The sequence below is a fragment of the Macaca nemestrina genome, chromosome 8 (genome assembly GCF_043159975.1).
Source record: "Macaca nemestrina isolate mMacNem1 chromosome 8, mMacNem.hap1, whole genome shotgun sequence".
NCBI classification, from domain to species: domain Eukaryota; kingdom Metazoa; phylum Chordata; class Mammalia; order Primates; family Cercopithecidae; genus Macaca; species Macaca nemestrina.
This window is the reverse complement of record NC_092132.1, coordinates 114,966,198-114,987,289: the sequence shown is the minus strand read 5'-3', so window position 1 is coordinate 114,987,289 and position 21,092 is coordinate 114,966,198. Positions and strand designations below refer to the sequence as shown.

The following is a 21,092-nucleotide window of genomic DNA, read 5'->3' as shown; positions in this document are numbered from 1 at the left end:
ATAATGATCAATCCAAAAGAAGGCAAGAAAGGAGAGAAAAAAAAGGACAGGGCAAATGGAAAGTTAATGGTAATTACGATCCAACTATATCAATAATTCCTTAATATTAAATTGACTAAATGGTTCACTTAATATATAGTGATTATCAGTATAATTGAAAACACATAAACTCAATTACATGCTTATTCTTTAAAATTGGTGAAATATTATAAAACCTAGGTCGTGACCATTTTGTAAATATTCCATGGGTGGCTGGGAAGAATGTGTATTCTCTACAGTTGATCTAGAATTGTACAAATGTTTACTAGATCATGCTTATTTGAGTCATCCAATTCTCATATATTTTTGTTAAATTTTCCCTGCTTGATCTATCAATAATTATAAGAGATGTGTTTCAATCTCCAATCCTGATGATACTTTTGCCAGCTTTCCCCTATATTCCTATCAATTTTTGTTGATATATTTTAAAGCTATTTAGTTACATAAATACATGTTAGAATGTTTCAAATTGAGAACATTATCATTTTGATATTTTCCCTCTCCATTCGTCCCATCATAGTCATATTGTCTAAAAATATGCTTCTAGGTTATTAGATATATATGTTCTCATTATTTGATTTAGTATTTTTCTGTCACATATAAACAAACTCTGGAAAGATATTTGATTGCTGTTACTGTGACATCATTTATCATAATTTTCTATTTTCCTTATCATGTGATTTGTTCTCTGAAATGCCTTTCTGATATGTATCTTTACGTCAAATTTTATTTGAACTTATATATTGAAGAAAATTTTAAAACTCATACTCTCACATTTGAATAATATTTCAGATTTCTTTTCAGTTAATACTTTAATAATATTAACCCATTGATTTCATGTATTCAGTATGACTATGAATGTTGATTTGATTCTTGTTCCTTGGTAGGCAACCTGTTCTTTTCCTTTAGAAAATTCTAGAATTTTCTCTTTGGTGTCATTTTAAATTTCAGGGGTGTGTGTGTGTGTGTGTGTGTGTATGTTTTCCTCTTCAGTGCCCAGTTTGTAATCTCTGGGTTCTTTCAATCTAAGGTCATTCTCTTACTTTTTAAATGTACAGAAACTTTTTCCATTATTTCCTTTAATATTTCCTCCTATTTTGATTTTTCTCTTTTTTTGGGAAATACTATTCTCTAGATACAGACAGTTCTATTTCTATTTTCCATATAACTTAATTTTATTTTTGCATTCCTACTTTTTTTCTTTCCTTGTTCTTTTCTGTCAGAGTTTGCCAATCTGATGTTCCAAATTTCCGCTTCATTAAGCAATTGTATCCATTCTACTATGAACTTCATGTCTTGTGACTTTATTTCTTGGTCTCTTGGTTCTTTTTAAAAGATTGTATGTTATTGTTCTTCTGCTGATAATGTCCCTTGGATTTGCATCCAAGTAATTTCAAAACATATTTATAAACACGCTTTCAGTATTTTTACTGAAAATTTACAGTTAATGTGGGGATGTGGCTGTATTCTAGTGTATTTAATATGATGTGTGCTAGGACTTGCAAAGGAAAGAGTGCCTATGGACCCCAATAAACCAAACTGTTTCTGCTTCTACTAAGAGGCAGAATTTTACAAGGTCTGAATAAAGAAATAAAAGCTAGGGATTGCAGGATTATACAGAATGTAGCAGTAATAGTTTGGGACAATAGAGAAGATTTGTTGGAAGTCTGAGCAGGGATTGTATGAGCTGTTTTGCATTCAATAGCTGTCCTATAATGGTGTCTCCAACCCTGGAATGTTACAATCACAGCGTTTGCAACATTTTCTGCAAACATGCATTTTGCCTAGTTCTAGCTAAACTGTTTGCATGGCATATAAATGTAATGGGAAGAAACTTGATTGCTGTCAGTAACCAGAATATTTTTATATTTGTTTCTTTTCTCACTGTAACTGGAAGTTAATTAAAAAAGCGATGGTCTAAGTAAAAGATGTAAGCAAAAGCCTCACCAGGCACCACCCTAACCTGAGAATTGACAATTAGGAATCCTTTCTTCTTTAACAATAAACTGACTGGCGTATCAATGCTGAGACACTTCTCTTGAGTGCTCAGCTGCCCGCCAGCAGCTCATTACCTACTTCCAATCACCTCCCGCTTCTTCCATGTGCTTTTCCTCTCCGCAGCCTCCCTGGGCCGCCTCACGCGCGCTCAGCCCTGCGCGAGCTGCACCTCTCCAGGTCTCAACGTCTCAACTGCTGTTCATCGCCAGGGCTCCAAGACAGCGAGCCATGTTCCTTCTTCTGGTGCTTCTCACCGGACTTGGTGGGATGCATGCAGACCTCAGTAAGTCCAGGAATCCAGGCTTGCGAGGGAGACCTTGTTCACTCTTTCCACCGCCCGGGTCCAGCTCAGACTTTACCCTGGCTCCACGCTCTCCCGCTTTCTCCTGGCCCCTTGCCTCAAGGTCTGTGGCTAAAAAGGCAGAGAGGCAGCTTCCGACAGAAAATCGTTTTATTTCTTTGGGATGGCTTCCTGATCCAGAAAATGAACAAAAATGAAATTTGTGGTTTTTTCCACATACAAAAATTCTGCTACTCTACGAAAAATTGCATCACCGTAAAAAAAAAGCTATTTATCAAGGATTGACTGATTTGGCAACTGTTAGCCTCCACCTGCCCCATTGAAAAGTGCAGATCATCCTTGTATTCAGTATCTATATTCGTCCCTGCAAAATATCTCACTTTCTGGATGCATCTGTGTTTTCTCATTTCCACATCTGTTTACAACACCGAATTTGGTACTTAACGTTTAGTCAAGCTGTGCCAGTGCCAAACTGTGTGTGTGTGTGTGTATGTGTGTGTGTGTGTGTGTGTATCTGTGTAGACAGGGATTTGCAGGGGAGAATGAGAGTAAAAATTTGAGATCTTGACAAGGGGTCAGAAATTTGTAGGTAAGAATGACTAGAAAGACAGTGGAAAGGGGGAGATGTGTAGATTATATTAAAAATAGCCGCTAATGTAGAGAAACAAATGCAGAATCAGAGAAGTGAATAACATAAGATCACGGGTATCAAAATAACGTAGTTTATATTTATTTTTAGATCCTCATAAAATCTTCCTGCAGACCACAATTCCAGAGAAGATTTCATCATCGGATGCTAAAACAGATCCAGAACATAATGTAATTTTAATAATATTTTTAATATGAAATGTTGTTAAGTTGTGTTTAATGTCAAGACCAAAGATGCTGAATGTGGGCAGGATTGTACTTCTTGGAGGCAGAGTTGACAGCTGAGAACAGGTTCACAAGAGGGAGCATGTTGATGTTTATGAATGTGTGAGACTGTGTGTGTGTGTGTTTCTGTTGATGATGAAGGATTTTAGGGATAAGATCCCCCGGGGTCAAAATGCTAGGTATAGGATCCCCCAAGTTTGAAATTTAAGGAGGTAGCAGAAAACTTGGATCCCCCTAGGACTAGGATTAGGGTGAGGCAAGTGAAATGAGTCATGTAACTACAGGATCAGATCCTGTCTGTCTTGAAAATTTTGATATTGTTTTCATCATGGTGTTTTTTTGCATTGATTTTTAAAAAGGTTGCATTAAGATATTATTTATCTTGATAACCGAGTTTTCTAGTAGCCTAGTTCTGGCCCTAGTGATCCCCTAGAGATTTCTCTTAGCTTTCACTAAGTCAGTGAGGATCTGAATGGTGATGATCTCTGAGCAGGTTTATCTGTTAATGATCACGTCAATTTCACATCCAAGATTGAATGGTAGTGAATGTTCCTTCTCTAATAGTTCGGCAAGAGAATACTTCTTACATGGTTTCTACCAGTATAAGATAATCTATTGTTTTTAGTAATTATGGGCCTCCAAATTTATCTTTTTTCCGTTTAGCGGTTTCAGAAACCTTTCCTGTCTGTTTCACGTAAGGATATACTATTTATATTGTTTCCCCTTCCCCATATACCCTTTCTTTACCTTTTCTTCTTCTAGTAGCTGAGGGTTATTTACCAACATGCTTATCATGCAGCTTTGAACACCCCTCTGCTCTGCCTCCCAAGTGAATTACTAGCTATGCTGTGGTGTATGAGCCCTATGACAGCTTCCCTTTCTGACTGGAAAGAAGAGGTGACATTACATCTTTGTTTAGTTTCCTTTTTCCTGAGATTAATAATACCAACTCTCCCTTTCCATTGTTTGTCACTGATAATCTTTGAATTCCTCACTTGTCTAATTTCTAGAATTTTTATAAAGGCATTTATAATATGGAAATTCAGTGGGTTTCTTTTAACTATAATGATTTAAAAAGGTATATTGTAATATATTTTAGCAACAAAATTATAATTATTGTGGGATGTGATTTTATTTGAATATGTTTGGTATCATATGGGGTAGGACCTGCAAAAGTAAAAGTGCCTAAGGGCACACAGTTATAAGATTTAGTAAATAAAAATATAGAATACCCAGTGAAATGCATGTGCACATAAAGATAAAAGAGAAATATTACATGAGGCTTACTTATACTAAAATTATTTGTTGTTCACCTGATATAAACTATAAGCATCTAAATTACATACCTCCTTCTTAACTTACAGCTGCCTGATGATTTGACTTCCCCTAACAGTTCCCTGTTGTATAGAATTTGCTTGTAACACTACTTGCAGTTATACTCTGTTTCATTTAGATCGTAACATAATTTCTACAGTGGTTACACACAATGTATTTTATTCTTTTTTTCTAGTGAATATTTCCAGTAGTTTTACAGTTTTCGCATTTTACATTTAGATGTGTGGTCCATTTTGAGTTAATTTTTGTGAGGGATTTAAAGTCTGTGTCTAGATTTTTTTTTTAATGTGGCAATACTATTGTTCTAGTACATATTTTTGAAAAGACTCTTTTAAAAATATTGTTTTGCCTCGACTTCTTTGTCAAAGATCCATTGACCATATTTATGTGGATCTATTTCTGGGATCTCTATTTCTTTGAACTATTTGTCTATGATTTTGCAAACACCACCCTGTTTTAAGGGCTGTACATTTATACTAAATCTTCTGGTTTTTTTTTTTTTTTTTTTTTTTTTTTTTTTGAGACAAGGTCTCGTTCTTTTGCCTAGGCTGGAGTGCAGTGACACGATCTTGGTTTACTGCAACCTCTGCTTCCCAGGTTCAAGTGATTCTCTTGGTCTCCTGGCTCAGCTTCCTCAGTAGCTGAGACTACAGGCATCTGCCATCATGCCCAGCTAATTTTTGTGTTTTTAGTGGAGGCAGGGTTTCCCCATGCTGGCCTGGCTAGTCTTGAACTCCTGACCTCAGGTGATCCACCTGCCTTGGCCTCCCAAAGTGCTGGGATTATAGGCGTGAGCCACTGTGCCTGGCTTTATAGTAAGTTTTGAAGTTGGTAAGTGTCAATTCTCCAACTTTGTTCTTCACCTTCAATATTACATTGGCTATTTTGGGTCTTCTGGCTCTACATATAAAGTTGAAAATCAGTTTGTTGGTATATATAAAATAGCTTGCTGATAATTTCATTGGGTTTACATTGATCTGTGGTTGACATTGGAAAGAACGGATATCTTGACAATATTGAGTCTTTTTATCTATAAACATGGAATATCCCTCCATTTAGTTAGTTCTTTTTGAGTTTTTGCATTAGTTTTGTAGTTTTTCTCATAAATACATATTTTGCTATATTTATACCTAAGCATTTCATTTTTCAGGGTGAAATGTAAACGACATTGTGTGTTTCACTTAATTTATTACCTGTTCATTGTTGGTATAAAGGAAAGAAAATGAGTTTTTAATATTAACTTTGCATGCTGCAACCTTGCCACAATTGTTTATTTGTTCGGGGTTTCTTTTTGGTGAGTCTTTCAGATTTTCTCCATAGACAATCATGTAATCTGTGAACAAGGACACACATTTATTTCTAGCCAATCTGAATCTATTTTATTTACTTTTTTTTTTTTTTGCTTTATTGCATTAGCTAGGACTTTCAGTATGATATTAAAAAGTACTGGAGAGAGGGGAAGTCCTTTGCCTTCTTTCTGATTTAATAGGAAAACTTTAGGGTTCTCACAGTTAAGAATGACATCAGCCATTTAGACCCTTTCTCCAAATATGGTCACATTTTGAGGTGCTGGGAATTAGTACTTCATCTAACGAATTTTTTGGGGGGTTACAGTTCGGCTTATATCAGTTGGACATTGTATATGAAAAGATGTGGAGGCTCTAGATAATGTATCTTTTGAGAGTTTTTTCCTCCTATTGGTTGGTTTTGTACATTTTTGGTTTATTTTAGTTTTTTTGTTTTATCTTTGTAAGATATGTGGATTTTAAATGTTATTGGTGCTTTCATAGTCTCCTTTAATTTTCATCTTATTTGTTTAATATCAAAGGATTTTAGAGGGCACAATTTTAAAGGTCCCCTCCAAATTCCACTTATACTTCTTTTCACAATGTCATTCAACTAATTCCTCACAGAACATTTACCTGATACAAAGTACCTTGTTATGCTTCAGTATAAAGTTGAGGAATTGAAAACTGTTAAATGCTATTTCTCTTGCTAAAATAAATGTCTAAAATTAACCAAATACATAATTTAATGACTGTTGCATTTTCTATTGTCTTCTATGTTGTTCTCTAGACATGTCTTTAGTCTCCCTGTATTCTCTCCTACATTCTATTTCAGAGGAGTTTGATTGTTCACACAGATGAGTAAAATGCAATGGCTTTTGATGTTATATTGCTGGAAATATATTACATTTCTTGTACTTCTATCTTTTGGGAGGGTCTCTTTCAATGAGCAGGACAATTTACCTTCCAGGAGAGCTCTAGGTAAACAACCAATGGGTCCTCACAATTGAGGTGGACATCCTTGATGGTGGGGTCTGTCTGAACTGAAAGATAATAATCATCGGGTAAGCTTCTCCCTCAGAGGTGTAAGTAATAGTGAATAGCAGGCAAGTGAGTGCTTTACTACCTAGTTCTCAATGCAGAATTCTGAAGCTCCAAGTATCTGTGTGGGAAGGAAAGCCAATATAATGGTTACAGGTTGTTATTAATTTTGTCAATATTTTAAACCCTAATTTGGAGAAGATACACTATTTGGCATGTGTTATTATTGAATTTTTCTAATAATTTTGTTATAGGTTGTTTACATGATTACAATAGAAGGAAAGCCATATTTCGTCCATCTCAAAAAGCAGTGAGTAATTATTTTGTCCTTTCAAAATTTAATCTTTGGCTTCTTAATTTCTAAAAGTATGTATAAGTAGAGTGAATCATTTTGATTCAAATATATTGATACCTACTCTATACTGGGTATTGAGTAAAAACCTAGACATGCAAAAGAGAATAAAACATATTACACTGTTAAAGAATTATAATACAGAATGATAGATTCAGACACATTAATAGAAAGCAAATAATTTTATTATAATATGGTAATATGATAAATGTGTAAACAGTATTCCTTGGAAGTCAGGGGAGGCTTTTAGGGAAGAGGGAAGAGATTACTTGTATCTTAAGGGAAGAGACAGAGCTATGTAAAGAAGAGGGGCAAGACAGGGGAACACTTTTTTTTGTTTTCTGAGACAGAGTCTTGCTCTGTTGCCCAGGCTAGAGTGCAGTGGAGTGATCTCGGCTCACTGCAACCTCTACCTCCTGGGTTCCAGTGATTCTCGTGCCTCAGTCTCCCAAATAGCTGGGACTACAGGTGTGCACCACCATGCCTGGCTAATTTTTTGTATTTTTAGTAGAGATGGGGTTTCACCATGTTGCCCAGGCTGGCCTTGAACTCCTGACCTCAAGCATTCCTCCCTCCTTGGCCTCTCAAAGTGCTGGGATTACAGGCGTGAACCACCACACTCAGCCAACATTCTATTTAGAGAAGAAATTATGTGTAAAGCATAGAGGTGTGAGACACAGTGGCTTTTCTGATATGCACAAAGCCAGTGTGAATTACTAAAGCAAACATTTTCTGAAAAATAGAGGTAAAAGATTCTGGAAAGGTAGGTAGGGGCCAGGTTGTAGAAGATTCAGAATGCATGGTCAGATATTGGGAGCCAAAAATGGTTTTAAGTATGTACTTATGTAGCCACATTGAGTCTCATAGGCTTTTTTTGAGGGGACAAAGTTAGAGTTAAGGTGACTAATTATATGACTATACAGTTTAGGTGAGTAATGGTGGTGGTCTGAACGATGGCACCAGTGATAGCACTTGAAAGAAAAATTCGGTGGACCTCAATACAGATTTGGTGGAATGATTGGTAAACAGTGAGGAATTTCAGATAATTTAGTTGTCGCTCAAGAAAATGAATAGGCTATAGTATAATTAACTGAGGAACATGAACAAGGGATATATTTGTGTGAGGAAGTGGTGATTTTGATTTTTTAGCACATGTGAGATACCCAAGTGTGTTTTTTCCTGTAGATCAGGGGTGTCCAGTCTTTTTGGCTCCCATGAGCCACACAGGAAAAATTGCCTTGGGCCACATGTAAAATACACTTATGATAGCTGATGAGCTAAAAAAAATATTTTAAAATCTCATAATGTTTTAAGAAAGTTTACAAATTTGCTTTGGGCCACATTCAAAGCCATTCTTGGCCATATGTGGCTAGCAATTTGAATCTCTGAAAATATTCAATAAGAATATTGGAAAATAGATTTAGCTATAGGTATATAGATTGAGCAGAAAGTAGTAGCTTGTGCTCTACTTTCTTGTGTTTTTTTTTAATGAGTGCTGTTACGTAGGGTGCTTATAAATAGATCGTGGTTAAAGAGTGAACCCTGGGAAACAGCGATGTTTCCTGGGATAGGTTGAACAAAAACAGCAGCCAACATGGAAGATAAAGCTGGAGGGACCAAGGAGGTAGGAAGAATAGCAGAAGAATGAAGTGTTATGTAAATTGAGTGGACTGAGTGGCCACAGTTTTCAAAAAGAAGCTAGAAGTCCAATGTAAAATGATTTTTTAAAATGCCTTTTGGATTTGACATTCTAATATTTGTGGATCTTTTCCAGGGATGTTTCAGGGATAATAAGAATTGAGAAACTGAAGGAATTGTGTGTAGACAATTCTTTTGATGAAATGTATTAAGAATGGAAAAAAATGTACATAAGGAATAGCCACAGGAGAACATGGGGTCAAGAAAGCGTTCTTTAGGATGATAATGACTTATTAGTATCATTTGAAATAGCATTATGATAAAAATCAGTAGAGCACAAGAGTTCAAAATTATAGGAGAGAAAAAGTAGTGTCCTCTGCATATGGCACAGGATGGTATCTACAGCACCAGTGTAAGGGCTTGTTCTGAATGAAAGAAGTAACCTTCTGGCAATAAAGGTAAGGAGTGCAGATGGGGAACAGGTGATCTGAGAGGGAGGGAACATGGGGGTTTTGTGGGATGATTGACAGGAGTAGTGTCAAGTTTTTGAATAGTTACTGAGGGAAATAAAATTCTGACCAGAGTTATTGAGAAAAACTTGGCACTTAGCAAAGTTTAGCAAATATGAATTTGTAGTGACACCAAGTAACTCTTTCTAAGTTTTCTGTTTATATTAGTCCGTTTTCACACTGCTGATACAGACATACCCAAGGCTGGGCAATTTACAAAAAAAAGAGGTTTATTGGACTTACAGTTCTACTTGGGTGGGGAGGCCTCACAATCATGGTGGAAGGCAAGGAGGAGCAAGTCACATCTTACATGGGTGGCAGCAGGCAAAGAGAGAGCTTTTGCAGAGAAACTCCCATTTTAAAAACCATCAGATCTCATGAGACCCATTCACTATCACGAGAACAGCATGGGAAAGACTTGCTCCCATGATTGAATTATCTCCTACTGGGTCCCTCCCACAAATGTAGGAATTATGGGAGCTACAAGATGAGATTTGGGTGGGGACACAGAGCCAAACTGTATCACTGTCCTAACTTTACACTTTAATTTTGAAACTTGAGTATAAAATCTAAAATCAATGAGTGAAATAGACAAAGATTAGAAAGTTCTATGCTGGAAATTGGGACCTATACTATTTCCTCTTCATGTCTCTAGCAATTTGAGTTGCTCATTTATCTGCATTTTTGTATGGTATGTCATTCTAGTTAAAATGTCTCACCAAGCACCTAATTCAGTTTAAGTGCTAGAAATACATGCACAATAGGATAAAACAAGTCGATTAACACTACTTTAAATTTTTCAGTAAAAAGAAAATTTGTATGAATATTTTTTCTACCTTTTCTGTTTCACAACTTGAGCATGTTTTTTATTATTTTTGCCTAGATCAATTTTATCTTCAGCTTCTTTTATTCATTCTTATGACAAAAATGACATCCGTCATTCCAAACCTCTGCTAGTTCAGGTAAGAATTAGGTTATTTTTTTGTTATATATTTGTAATTCTAGATTTCTTTAAAAAGACAAATATTCTATAATAACTAGAATGTTATTTTACATATTCGCTGAAATTGAGTAACTTAGGCTGGTGCTTATTTCTACCTGGCACAAATTTATTAGGTAATTGCCAATCATATTAAAGTAGAAATGTAGCTAAAGTAATAAATAGTAAATGTAGCTAAAGTAAAAAATAAAAAAATATCAAGTAATAAATATAAATAAATATAAAGAATATATTTGGGGTATATATTTAAAAAATAAGTTATCCATTAATTTTTCTTTTTTTTTTCTTAGATGGATTGCAATTATAATGGATATGTTGCGGGTATTCCAAATTCTCTTGTGACCCTCAGCGTGTGTTCAGGACTCAGGTTGTAGACGACTTAAAGATACTCAATTTGCCAATATTATATCCTGGTAGCCTATGAATTAATTCTCCATGTATCTGTTCTAATTCTATAATCACCTTTGTCATTTCAATTCTTTAAGGACTGAACCAAAATTACTAATAAAATAGGATTGATATTCCAGCAATATCTGTTCCTGATGAGAGGCTACTTGTTGATACTGACAGGATCTGCTGCTTTAGGCTTTAAGAAAGCTTGCGTGTAGGGAGATTGATTGGTCTCCTCATACTTCTTTAGTTTTCTCAAATTCTGTTCTTGTCCAATTTCTTAATGTCCTAGAATAATTGACAATTGTGGAATGCATGGGATAATGGACACTGGCTCTGCAGTCAGTAATTATTAGGCCTATTGTGCCTTCAATTCAGCCCACACAAACAAATGATTTAGGGTATCAAGTGTCAGAGGAGAGTTAAGTGTATCAAAGAGAAGGAATCAAAGACTAAAGAAGAGACTGCCTAGAGATTCTACAGGCTGGTTAGAAAATCTACACAACAGAAAGGGGTTTCAACCTGTTTAAGTGCACAGATCCATGCCACTACCATGCTTTCTTGAAGATAATCACAGATTTGTAATGTAAGGTAACATGTATCCTGTGATATAGTGGTCCAGTTCTGGTGTAAGAAAGACCCCAAAAGATAAAGAGATAAAAGTAAAAAAACCTAAGGTCTTAAAACTTAAAAACTTTAAATCTTAAAAACTGTGGCCCAAATTTCTCACTATAATATTATGGTTTTGGTAGAATCATTTCAGACTTGTTTCGATTGTCTTAACACTCAGGGGAACAATGCAGCTGAAAAACATCTCATATGGAATTGAACCAATGGAGGCTGTATCAGGATTTATACACAAGATTTATGAAGAAAAATTTGCTGACACTAATATTCTCTTAGAAGAAAATGACACTTATTCTTGGTTTAATTCAGAGTATCAAGTCAGAAAAAGTTCAGAAGTAAGTATTGGCTCTTTTATTTTAATTTAGTATAATTTTGTGTAATAAAAAATACTTTCAGAGCCAAGATTTGGTGACTTATAAATCTTAAAACTATTTTACTTTTTCATGAGGGCTCTACGTGACTTTTATAATGGCGAGAGAATAAACTTATGTTTGTCATTATGCTTGCCATTAGATGAAAGCTTAGCAAAAACTTAATCTTAGAAATATGAAGATATGAGTATAGTATAAAAGAAACTAGAACATTAATTTTCATATGTGAGCATTTAGATAATTAATGTAAAATATTCCTTTTCTTTAATTACTCAGATAATTTAGGAGAGAATATTATACAACCTGGATTTCCCAGTTGACAGTTCAAAAATGGATGAGTGACTTACATAAAGTATATGTAAAGCAAAGTGATGAATTTTTTTCTCTACCAAGACCCATAGACTGCCTTAAATAATATGTCTGGCTCTAGCAAATTGCCATTGGTTGTAAATTTTAATATTTTTCTAGACTACATTGTTTGCCAAAAGTAACTTCCTAGTAATTGGTAGCAGAAAATCTGCTTGCATGAAAGATTAGTATGAAAAATTATCAAAAGGCTGAGAAAAACCAAAGCTTTAGGTTATAAACTGAAAATTTCAGTTTCAATTATTATAAAAGTAAAAGATACCTGAGTTCTTACGTATCTTGAGAAGTCTAATAGAAAAGTCTTACTACCCAGGGCACTTTGAACTGGAATCTTCTGAATAGTACCTAAATTTTGTACTTGAAAATAGCCTCGTCCTTTCGGCCGGAACCGCCATCTTCCAGTAATTTGCCAAAATGACGAACACAAAGGGAAAGAGGAGAGGCACCTGATATATGTTCTCTAGGCCTTTTAGAAAACATGGAGTTGTTCCTTTGGCCACGTATATGCGAATCTATAAGAAAGGTGATATCGTAGACATCAAGGGAATGGGTACCGTTCAAAAAGGAATGCCCCACAAGTGTTACCATGGCAAAACTGGGAGAATCTACAACGTTACCCAGCATGCTGTTGGCATTGTTGTAAACAAACAAGTTAAGGGCAAGATTCTTGCCAAGAGAATTAATGTACGTATTGAGCACATTAAGCATTCTAAGAGCAGAGATAGCTTCCTGAAACGCGTGAAGGAAAATGATCAGAAAAAGAAAGAAGCCAAAGAGAAAGGTACCTGGGTTCAACTGAAGCGCCAGCCTGCTCCACCCAGAGAAGCACACTTTGTGAGAACCAATGGGAAGGAGCCTGAGCTGCTGGAACCTATTCCCTATGAATTCATGGCATAATAGGTGTTAAAAAAAATAATAAAAGACCTCTGGGCTGAAAAATGTTTCTCTTCATTGATTAGAAGTGTGGTGTCCTCTCCCCCAAAGAAATACTTAAAGCAAATTTTAGTTGTGTCCTAATTCATTATGTAATGTCTTTCCTATTCAAATTTAATGTATTCCTTGCTGAAGGATGTAAGGTAGCTTATTGTGCAACAGATTACTCAGTTGGTTAGAAAATGGCCAGGTATTATGTATGAAATATTTGTACTGGTTTGAAGATAGTCTTAAATCATCAAGGAAGAAATAAAGTAATTTTTTTTTTTCAGACAGTCTTGCTCTGTCAACCTGGTTGGAGTGCAATGGTGTGATCTCGGCTCACTGCAACATCTACCCTCTAGGTCCAAGCGATTCTGCCTCAACCTTCTGAGTAGCTGGGATTATAGGCGCGTGCCACCGTGCCCAGCTAGTTTTTATATCTTTGGTAGAGACGGGGTTTTACCATGTTGGTCAGTCGGGTCTCGAACTCCTGCCCTTGTGATCCACCTGCCTCGGCCTCCCAGTGCTGGGATTACAGGCATGAGCCACTGTGTCAGGCCATATAAAATAAATTACAAAAATAAGTGGGATATAATCTATTGCATCACAGTTAAGCTCAGGATCCAGAGTTTGCTTTTGAACCCTAAAAAAACACATTGTTTAAAGTATCCATTTGTGTGTTATATACTAGTTTGGAATTGCTTTGACCATGCATGAAACAGAACTCAGAAAATAATAGTGGTAATAGCATTTGTGTTAGGCCATTGTCTTGCTGTAACAATATGCCACAGACCTGGGTAAGCAGTAGAAGCTTATGTGGTGGATCTGGAGGCTCTGACGTCCCAAGATAAAGGTGCTGGCAGGTTTGGTATCGTATGAAGGTTTGGCCTTCACTTACCTCTTGATAATTCCACAATGGGAGTTCCTTTTTTTTTTTTTTAATTGAATATTTTATTTTGAGATAATTGCAGATATACATGGAGTTATAAATAATAAAGATTCCTTGTACACTGTAAAAAAAAAAAAAAGAAAATAGCCTCATTATGTAATCAGGAGCAATATATCTTTCAGTTTATCTCTCAATATAATTTCAGTAGAAGGTAAATTTTTGTAAATTCCTCATGACTCATGTTATGTGTTTTTCAGAAAACTGACTTTATTAAGTTATTCCCTCGATATATTGAAATGCATATTGTTGTGGACAAAAATCTGGTAAGTCTTACTTTATGCATCATTGTTTTAAAACTAGTATATCTCTTTAACTTGATTTCAGTGAGGCAATGAAAATTACCAACCATGCTATATTGCATTTGCAATGAACACATTCTTATAGATTATAAATCAAGTTTTTGTTATTTTGTACATAGCATCTACTCACTTTTGCAAAGTGAAGCATCTTAATTTCTAAAGCTTGTTGACTATTGTTGATTTTTCAAAAAACCTACATCCTCAGTGAAAGGATAGATTGCAACTCCCTTAAGCCCTCAACCCTCATATACAATAATAATATTTAACTGCCTCAGTCTAATTGGAAGGATGGTCTATAAAACAAATATGCCACTTCTTTAAAGCAAAAGGAGAAAACATTATCACCTGTTTTCTTCTCAGTTCTAGGTAAATGAAACAACGAGAAAAACAAATGAACAAAATACTCATATTGAGAATTCATGGCTATACTTTGGATCTCTTATAGATTTAGGCTCCGAATATTTATTACCTGTGTGGTTAGGATTCTAATCCATGAGGCTACATTTGTCCCAGATTGGTAAAAGCCGAGGGTGCATGAGGGAAGCAAATAGTATTTATATCTGGGGGAATGCCACTTCAGGCAGAATACCTCAGGACTCCTACAGATTAATATCAGCCATACATATATGGGCTCACAATCCATAAGGAAATAAAACACCATGAACAATGGTTAGCAAAACAAAAAATACATGTATGGCTAATATTAATTTTTTTAAAATATAGTTTATGATTGGCAGAACAGTAAGGTGACTGTCATTAACAATAACTTATTGTATATTTTAAAACAACTTAAAGAGTGGAATTGGAATGTTCCTAACACAAAGAAGTGATATTAATGAATGTTTGAGGTAATGGATATCCCAGTTACCCTGATTTGATCATGACACATTGTATGCCTGTATCAAAATATCACATGTACCCCATAAGTATGTATAACTATTATGTACCCATAATAGCTAAAAATAAAAAAATTAAAATAAAATACAATATTTTTCCCCTCAAAGAATCTGTTGATTCCAGAAAGGGTGAATATGAGTCAGGGTTGCTGAGCAAAATGTTGGCAGGAATAACAGAACTTGAAGCTCATGGCTCATTAGAATTGAGTCGAGGGTACGTTAGCATAGCTAAGTTGACCCAGTACAAAGCAAATGCATACCCTGAAATAATATTTCTATCAAATTACAAAATCAGAGGGAGGAAAGCAGAATTTCAAGCATAATCAACAAAAAGAAGGCAATTAAGAGAAAGAAAAACACATATTTAGGATTTGTTTCATAAATCTGGAACAAATTTGAAAGCTAATGTTAAGACAAAAGGTTTAAACTGAAATACCTAAGTAATTATATGTAGGGGGATTAAGTACTGCAATTAAAAACCAAAGATAAAGATTAATTAAAAGCAAAGACAAAGATTATCGTACAACACACACACACACATAAACACACAGACATTCTGCTTACAAATGACATATGTAAAATATCGTACATAAGTAACAAAAGTAAAATAATGGAAAAATATAAACAAATTTAAAAAACTAGTTTAGCTGAATTAATATCAGACAAAGTAGATTTTTAGACTTTAAAGTATTTCTATTGTTGTGTAGCAAACCACTCTAAAATTTAGTGGCATAAAATGTAACAATTTATTTCTTTGACTGGGAACCCAGAGACTTTTTGCATTTTTACCAATCTTAGACCCTTTTAGTTTAACTTGGTGGCCTTTCATTGAAATAGCTATCAGATATGGTTTTGCTGTGTCCACACCCAAATCTCATTTTGAATTGTAGTTCCCATAATCCTCATGTGTCATGGGAGGGACCGGGTAGAGATAATTGAATCATTGGGGCAGTTTCCCCAATCCTGTTCTCACGATAGTGAGTTAGTTCTCATGAGATCTGATGGTTTTATAAGGTGCTCCCCCCTTTGCTGGGCACTCATTCTTCTCCTTGATGCTGCCATGTGAAGAAGGACGTTGATATGGTTTGGCTGTGTCCCCACCCATATCTCATCTTGAATTGTAGTTCTCATTATTTTTACGTTTGGAGGGTAGGACCCAGTGGGAGGTAATTGAATCATGGGGATAGGTCTTTCCTGTGCTGTTCTTGTGATGGTGAGTAAGTCTCATGAGATCTGATGGTTTTATAAAGGGCAGTTCCCCCGCACATGTTCTCTTGCCTGCCGCCATGTAAGACATGGCTGCTCCTCCTTCACCTTCTGCCATGATTGTGAGGCCTCCTCAGCCATGTGAAACTGTGAGTCAAGTAAACCTCTTTCCTTTATAAATTACCCAGTGTCAGGTATGTCTTTATTAGCAGTGTGAGAACAGACTAATATACTATCTTAAACATTTTGTGGGATTTCTTTTTTAAACATTTTTTTTTCCCAAAGAGAAAGTTCCTTAAATTAAGATTTCAAAAGCATAGGAATACACTTAGGAGGTATCAGCTACTTTATTAAAACAAAATACACATTGCTGTGAGGTTACTTGTGGCAACTATGAGGACTAACTTAGGTCTAGGTGCAGTCTAGTTGGGGGCTTGCAGGGGAAGTTCTCCTAGTGCCCTTTCTAGAAATGGTCACTAGTAGGAAATTGCCCATTCCTCTGGTTGTTTTCCAAATGGCATGTTTATGTCTGGATTTGCTTGCAGCACCGTTTGTTTGATTGCTTCTAGGTGAAAAGGGATACAGTTTATAAGAAGGTTTAAAATATTGGGCTAGAATATGAGTATAGTGAGGGAGCACAGGTTCATTGTGTTTAATAATATATTAAATGGTAGTGCTTATAAGTGCATGATTTGGGAATCAGAGAGACTGGGGATTGAATCTTCATTTTGCTCATTAGAACTCTATTTTTCTTTTTTTCTTTTTTTTTGAGACGGAGTCTCGCGCTGTTGCCAGACTGGAGTGCAGTGGTCGGATCTCAGCTCACTGCAAGCTCCGCCTCCCGGGTTTGCGCCATTCTCCTGCCTCAGCCTCCCGAGTAGCTGGAACTACAGGCGCCCGCCACCTCGCCTGGCTAGTTTTTTGTATTTTTTAGTAGAGACGGGGTTTCACTGTGTTAGCCAGGATGGTCTCGATCTCCTGACCTCATGATCCGCCCGTCTCGGCCTCCCAAAGTGCTGGGATTACAAGCTTGAGCCACCGCGCCCAGCCTATTTTTCTTTTTATTGGGGAAAAGCACGTAACATTAAGTTTACCATCATAACCATTTTAAAATGTATAGTTCAATAGTGTTAAGTATATACATACTGTTGTGAAACAGATTTCTAGATCTCTTTCCTTTTGAAACGGATACTATCCCCATTAAACATGAATTCCCTTCACCCTTTCCCCCCAGCTCTTGGCAACTACCTTTCTACTATCTATTTCTGTGATTTTGACTACTTTAGATACTTCACAGGAGTGTTCATACGTTTGTGATTGGCTTATTTCATTGACATAATGTCTTAAAAGACTCATCCATGTTGTAGCATGTATCAAAATTTTATAAATTTTTAAAGTTGAATAATCGTCCATTATATGTATATGTCACATTTTGTTTCTCAATTCATCTGCTAATGGACCTATGGGTTTCCACATATTCCTTTTGTGAATAATGCTGCTGATACAGCTCTGATGACTGCAGGAACACCAGGGTCCTTGGGCTCACACTGATTTAGATAAAATGACACAGACACATGTGGAGTGGTTTTAAGGAGCGGAGAGTTTGTTAGGCAAGAAAGAAGGAAGGAAGAAGAAAACAGCTCCCCTATACAGAGAGAGAGGGAGGGAGGATTCTAACAATGAGAAATCCTGTGTGTGGCAGAAGAGTGGTTGCTTATATTGGGATGCTGGAGGAGGCACTGTCTGATTTGCACAGGGCCCAGGGGATTGGTTTGACCAGGTGTGTCATTCACATAGCCCACAAAAACCTGGCCCTCCCACGTGAGCCCTTTAATATGCAAATATGGGTCACCATGATGTTTTGAACACATGGTATTATCTGGAGATGGCCATGACACTTGTGATACCTGGTGACAAGGAGAAGAAGGCAGGAATTGCCATATTGAGTGGACCCATTTTTTAATCGCCGGCATTTGCATGTCAAAGCCTGCCAGCCTGGGCCTTCAAGCCTCCTTTTCTGTTAGAGAAGAAATGTTTCAGGGCGTTGCTTCTTTTTACAGGAAAATTTCCACTAAGAACCTCTACCCTTTCTAGCTGCCTAAAAATTATTTATTCACAACTCCTGTATTATTCCCCACCTCAAGAGAAGCAAACCTAACTGCTGTTAGGGGGTGTTGGATGATGGTTCTTTCTGGATACTTCCTGCTGAAAAAGCGCATCGTGTGGGCGAAGAGCAGTGGGGTCTTCTGAGGTTGATTTAAGGGTTCTCTGAAGAATGGCATGTTTATGTGTGGATTTGCTTGCAGCACCATTTGTTGTTTGATTGCTCCTAGGCGAAAAGAGATAAATTTTACAAGAAGGTTTAAAATATTGGGCTAGAATATGAGTATTCAGATTACCACCATTAGTAGGGGTCCTATAGACCATAACTGATTGTAGAGTTTGACACCTGTTACACCAATGGATTGCAATACCAGTTTACCTTCACTAGATGTCGCTGTATGTTACTAGAAACCTTAATATAAAAGTAACGTTTTCCTTGAGAAAAGCATACCTTTCCCCCTTGACTTACCATTAGAGAATAACTTTAGCTTTAGGCCCTTGTATAACTTGCAATATGATTGGAAGAAATATGCTATTGGGTGGCTAAAATGCCGTTAATTTTAACAATTCTTTTCCTTTAGTAATTAAATTTTTTTATGACTTTTACAGACCATTTTATAAAATACTTAAACATTTTGACTTGTCCTAAACATCCATCCTTTAAACAACAAATCATTTCCTTTTTGGACAAGTATTTATTATATAAGATTCTTCCTTATATATATTTTTTCTCTATAACCTTTTAATAGCTTAGAGTGCATTATATTACCGACCTTTAGTAAAAAGTCCTGTTAAACTTAATGATAGTAAAACTTTCATGCTTCCTTCTTATTCCTGTTACTCTTGTTATAAGCAAAACAACCTTGACTAAATATTTTCTCCAGCTATTAATTCTGATGATGATAATTATTAGGCAAAGTATTTTAGCAATTAGAATTCTACAACGAGAATTCCGCATTGTGGGTGCTACAGTGTGCTACTGGGGTTTCAGTATAGCTTTATTGCAAATAGTAATGTGACTATAACAGTTTTCCACAAGAGGGGCATAATAAATAATTTCCACTGAAAACTTTACTTGCCAAGATCTAACATTTCCCTTTGGGGACTTACGAAGTTATAAAGGCAATCCCATCTACAATTAAATCTCCCTGCAAATATGCATGAAAATGAAGTTTTAACATTTGGCAGTGAACTTCATGAGGAAAGGTTAGAAACAATGAAAAGTATCTGGCGAGGTGGGAGTGGGGCTGCGTAAGGTGAGAGTCCTCACTTAGTTACTTATTTTTTATGTTTTTTTTTTTAGCTTAAGATCTTCTATTTCTTCACATTGATATTCTGGCCATTTTTCTGGGCTGTCAGGGGTTGCTCTCTCAGTTTTTCAGACTTTGACTTGAGTGTAATGTATTCAGGAGTTGATTTTTGTAACTTTTACTGCCGAGGGGGTTGAAAAAACAGCGTAGGGCTCTTCCCAGCTTGGCTTAGGGAAGGAGAGATGAGAGTTTTTACTAATACTAAATTTCCTGGGTTAAATAAAGTTGGTTCTTATTGTAAGTGAGCTAGAGAGGCTCTATGTTTAACCAATTTAGAGGTTTTCTGCCTGAAAACAATTTTTGAGCACATTGATAAGTTTTATCCTTTCCCAAGTGAAAAGCTTGGTGAAGGAATTTTTTTTTTTTTTTTTGAGACAGTCTCACTCTGTCACTCAGGCTGGTGTTCAGTGGCACCGTGTCAGCTCACTGCCACCTCTGTCTCCTGGGTTCAAGCAATTCTCCTGCCTTAGCCTCCCGAGTAGCTGGGATTACAGGTGCCCACCACCATGCCCAGCTAATTTAAAAAAAATTTTTAGTAGAGACAGGGTTTCACCATGTCTCGAACTCCTGACCTCAGGTGATCTGCCTGCCTCAGCCTCCCAAAGTGCTGGAATCTTAGGCGTCAGCCACCGTGCCCAGCCCCTTGTGAAGGATTTTAAGGACTCTCTATTGGCTGGAGGCTGGCAAATGGAGTTTGCCATTCTCTGACTGTAGCCATTTTGAGGGCTGAAAAGTATGCCCTTGAGAAGTGGCCTATTTTGTTTTTGCAGGGGAATACTGAGGTTAATTTTTCTTATGGAGCCTTCCTAGATTGGAAGGGCTTGAAGCATGTTAATGCCTTGAAGCTTCCTTGTCACTGACTTAGCTGCCTGATCAGCTAACCTATTTTTTTTTTTTTTTCCCTCGGCTACCTTATCTGTTTCCTTTTGCTGTTCCTTAGAGTGTGTTTTTGATATTTTCTTTGTGGAAGAAAAACCGAGGATAATAGCCTGCTAATTTATTGGTGATATTTGATAGGAGATTTATTGGTGGTAAGAAAATGTTTTTCCTTTTAAATGGCAGCATGAGCATGCAGAACTAAGAAAGCATACTTGGTGTTAGTATAAATGTTAGCTATTTTTCCCTTGGTTAATTCAAGTGCTCTTGTAAGAGCTGTTAGTTTAGCTAATTGAGTGCCTGTGCCTGGGGAGAGTGACTACTGTTGATTCAGCCTTCTGTACTTCTTGCTTTCGACACTGTTTGTTAGCTAAGAAGAGCTCCCCCTAGAGGACAGTAATCCTGCCACTTC

General features: G+C 36.4%; 1 protein-coding gene and 1 pseudogene across 2 annotated transcripts in view; both read left to right on the top strand.

Moving 5' to 3' along the window:
- Positions 1-2,124: 2,124 nt before the first annotated feature.
- Positions 2,125-21,092, top strand: part of LOC105476553 (disintegrin and metalloproteinase domain-containing protein 5) — a 135,287-nt gene continuing 116,319 nt past the window's right edge. For both annotated transcript variants that reach the window (XR_984127.2, XM_011732583.2), the window contains exons 1-7: positions 2,125-2,320; positions 3,078-3,157; positions 7,128-7,183; positions 10,256-10,334; positions 10,663-10,739; positions 11,553-11,724; positions 14,188-14,253. Coding sequence is in view for 1 of the 2 variants with exons in the window: in XM_011732583.2 (XP_011730885.2) it covers positions 2,140-2,320; positions 3,078-3,157; positions 7,128-7,183; positions 10,256-10,334; positions 10,663-10,739; positions 11,553-11,724; positions 14,188-14,253 (711 nt within the window). In the remaining variant the exon portion in view is untranslated. The remainder of the gene's footprint in view (positions 2,321-3,077; positions 3,158-7,127; positions 7,184-10,255; positions 10,335-10,662; positions 10,740-11,552; positions 11,725-14,187; positions 14,254-21,092) is intronic.
- On the top strand, positions 12,526-13,330 carry LOC139355862 (large ribosomal subunit protein eL21-like; annotated as a pseudogene).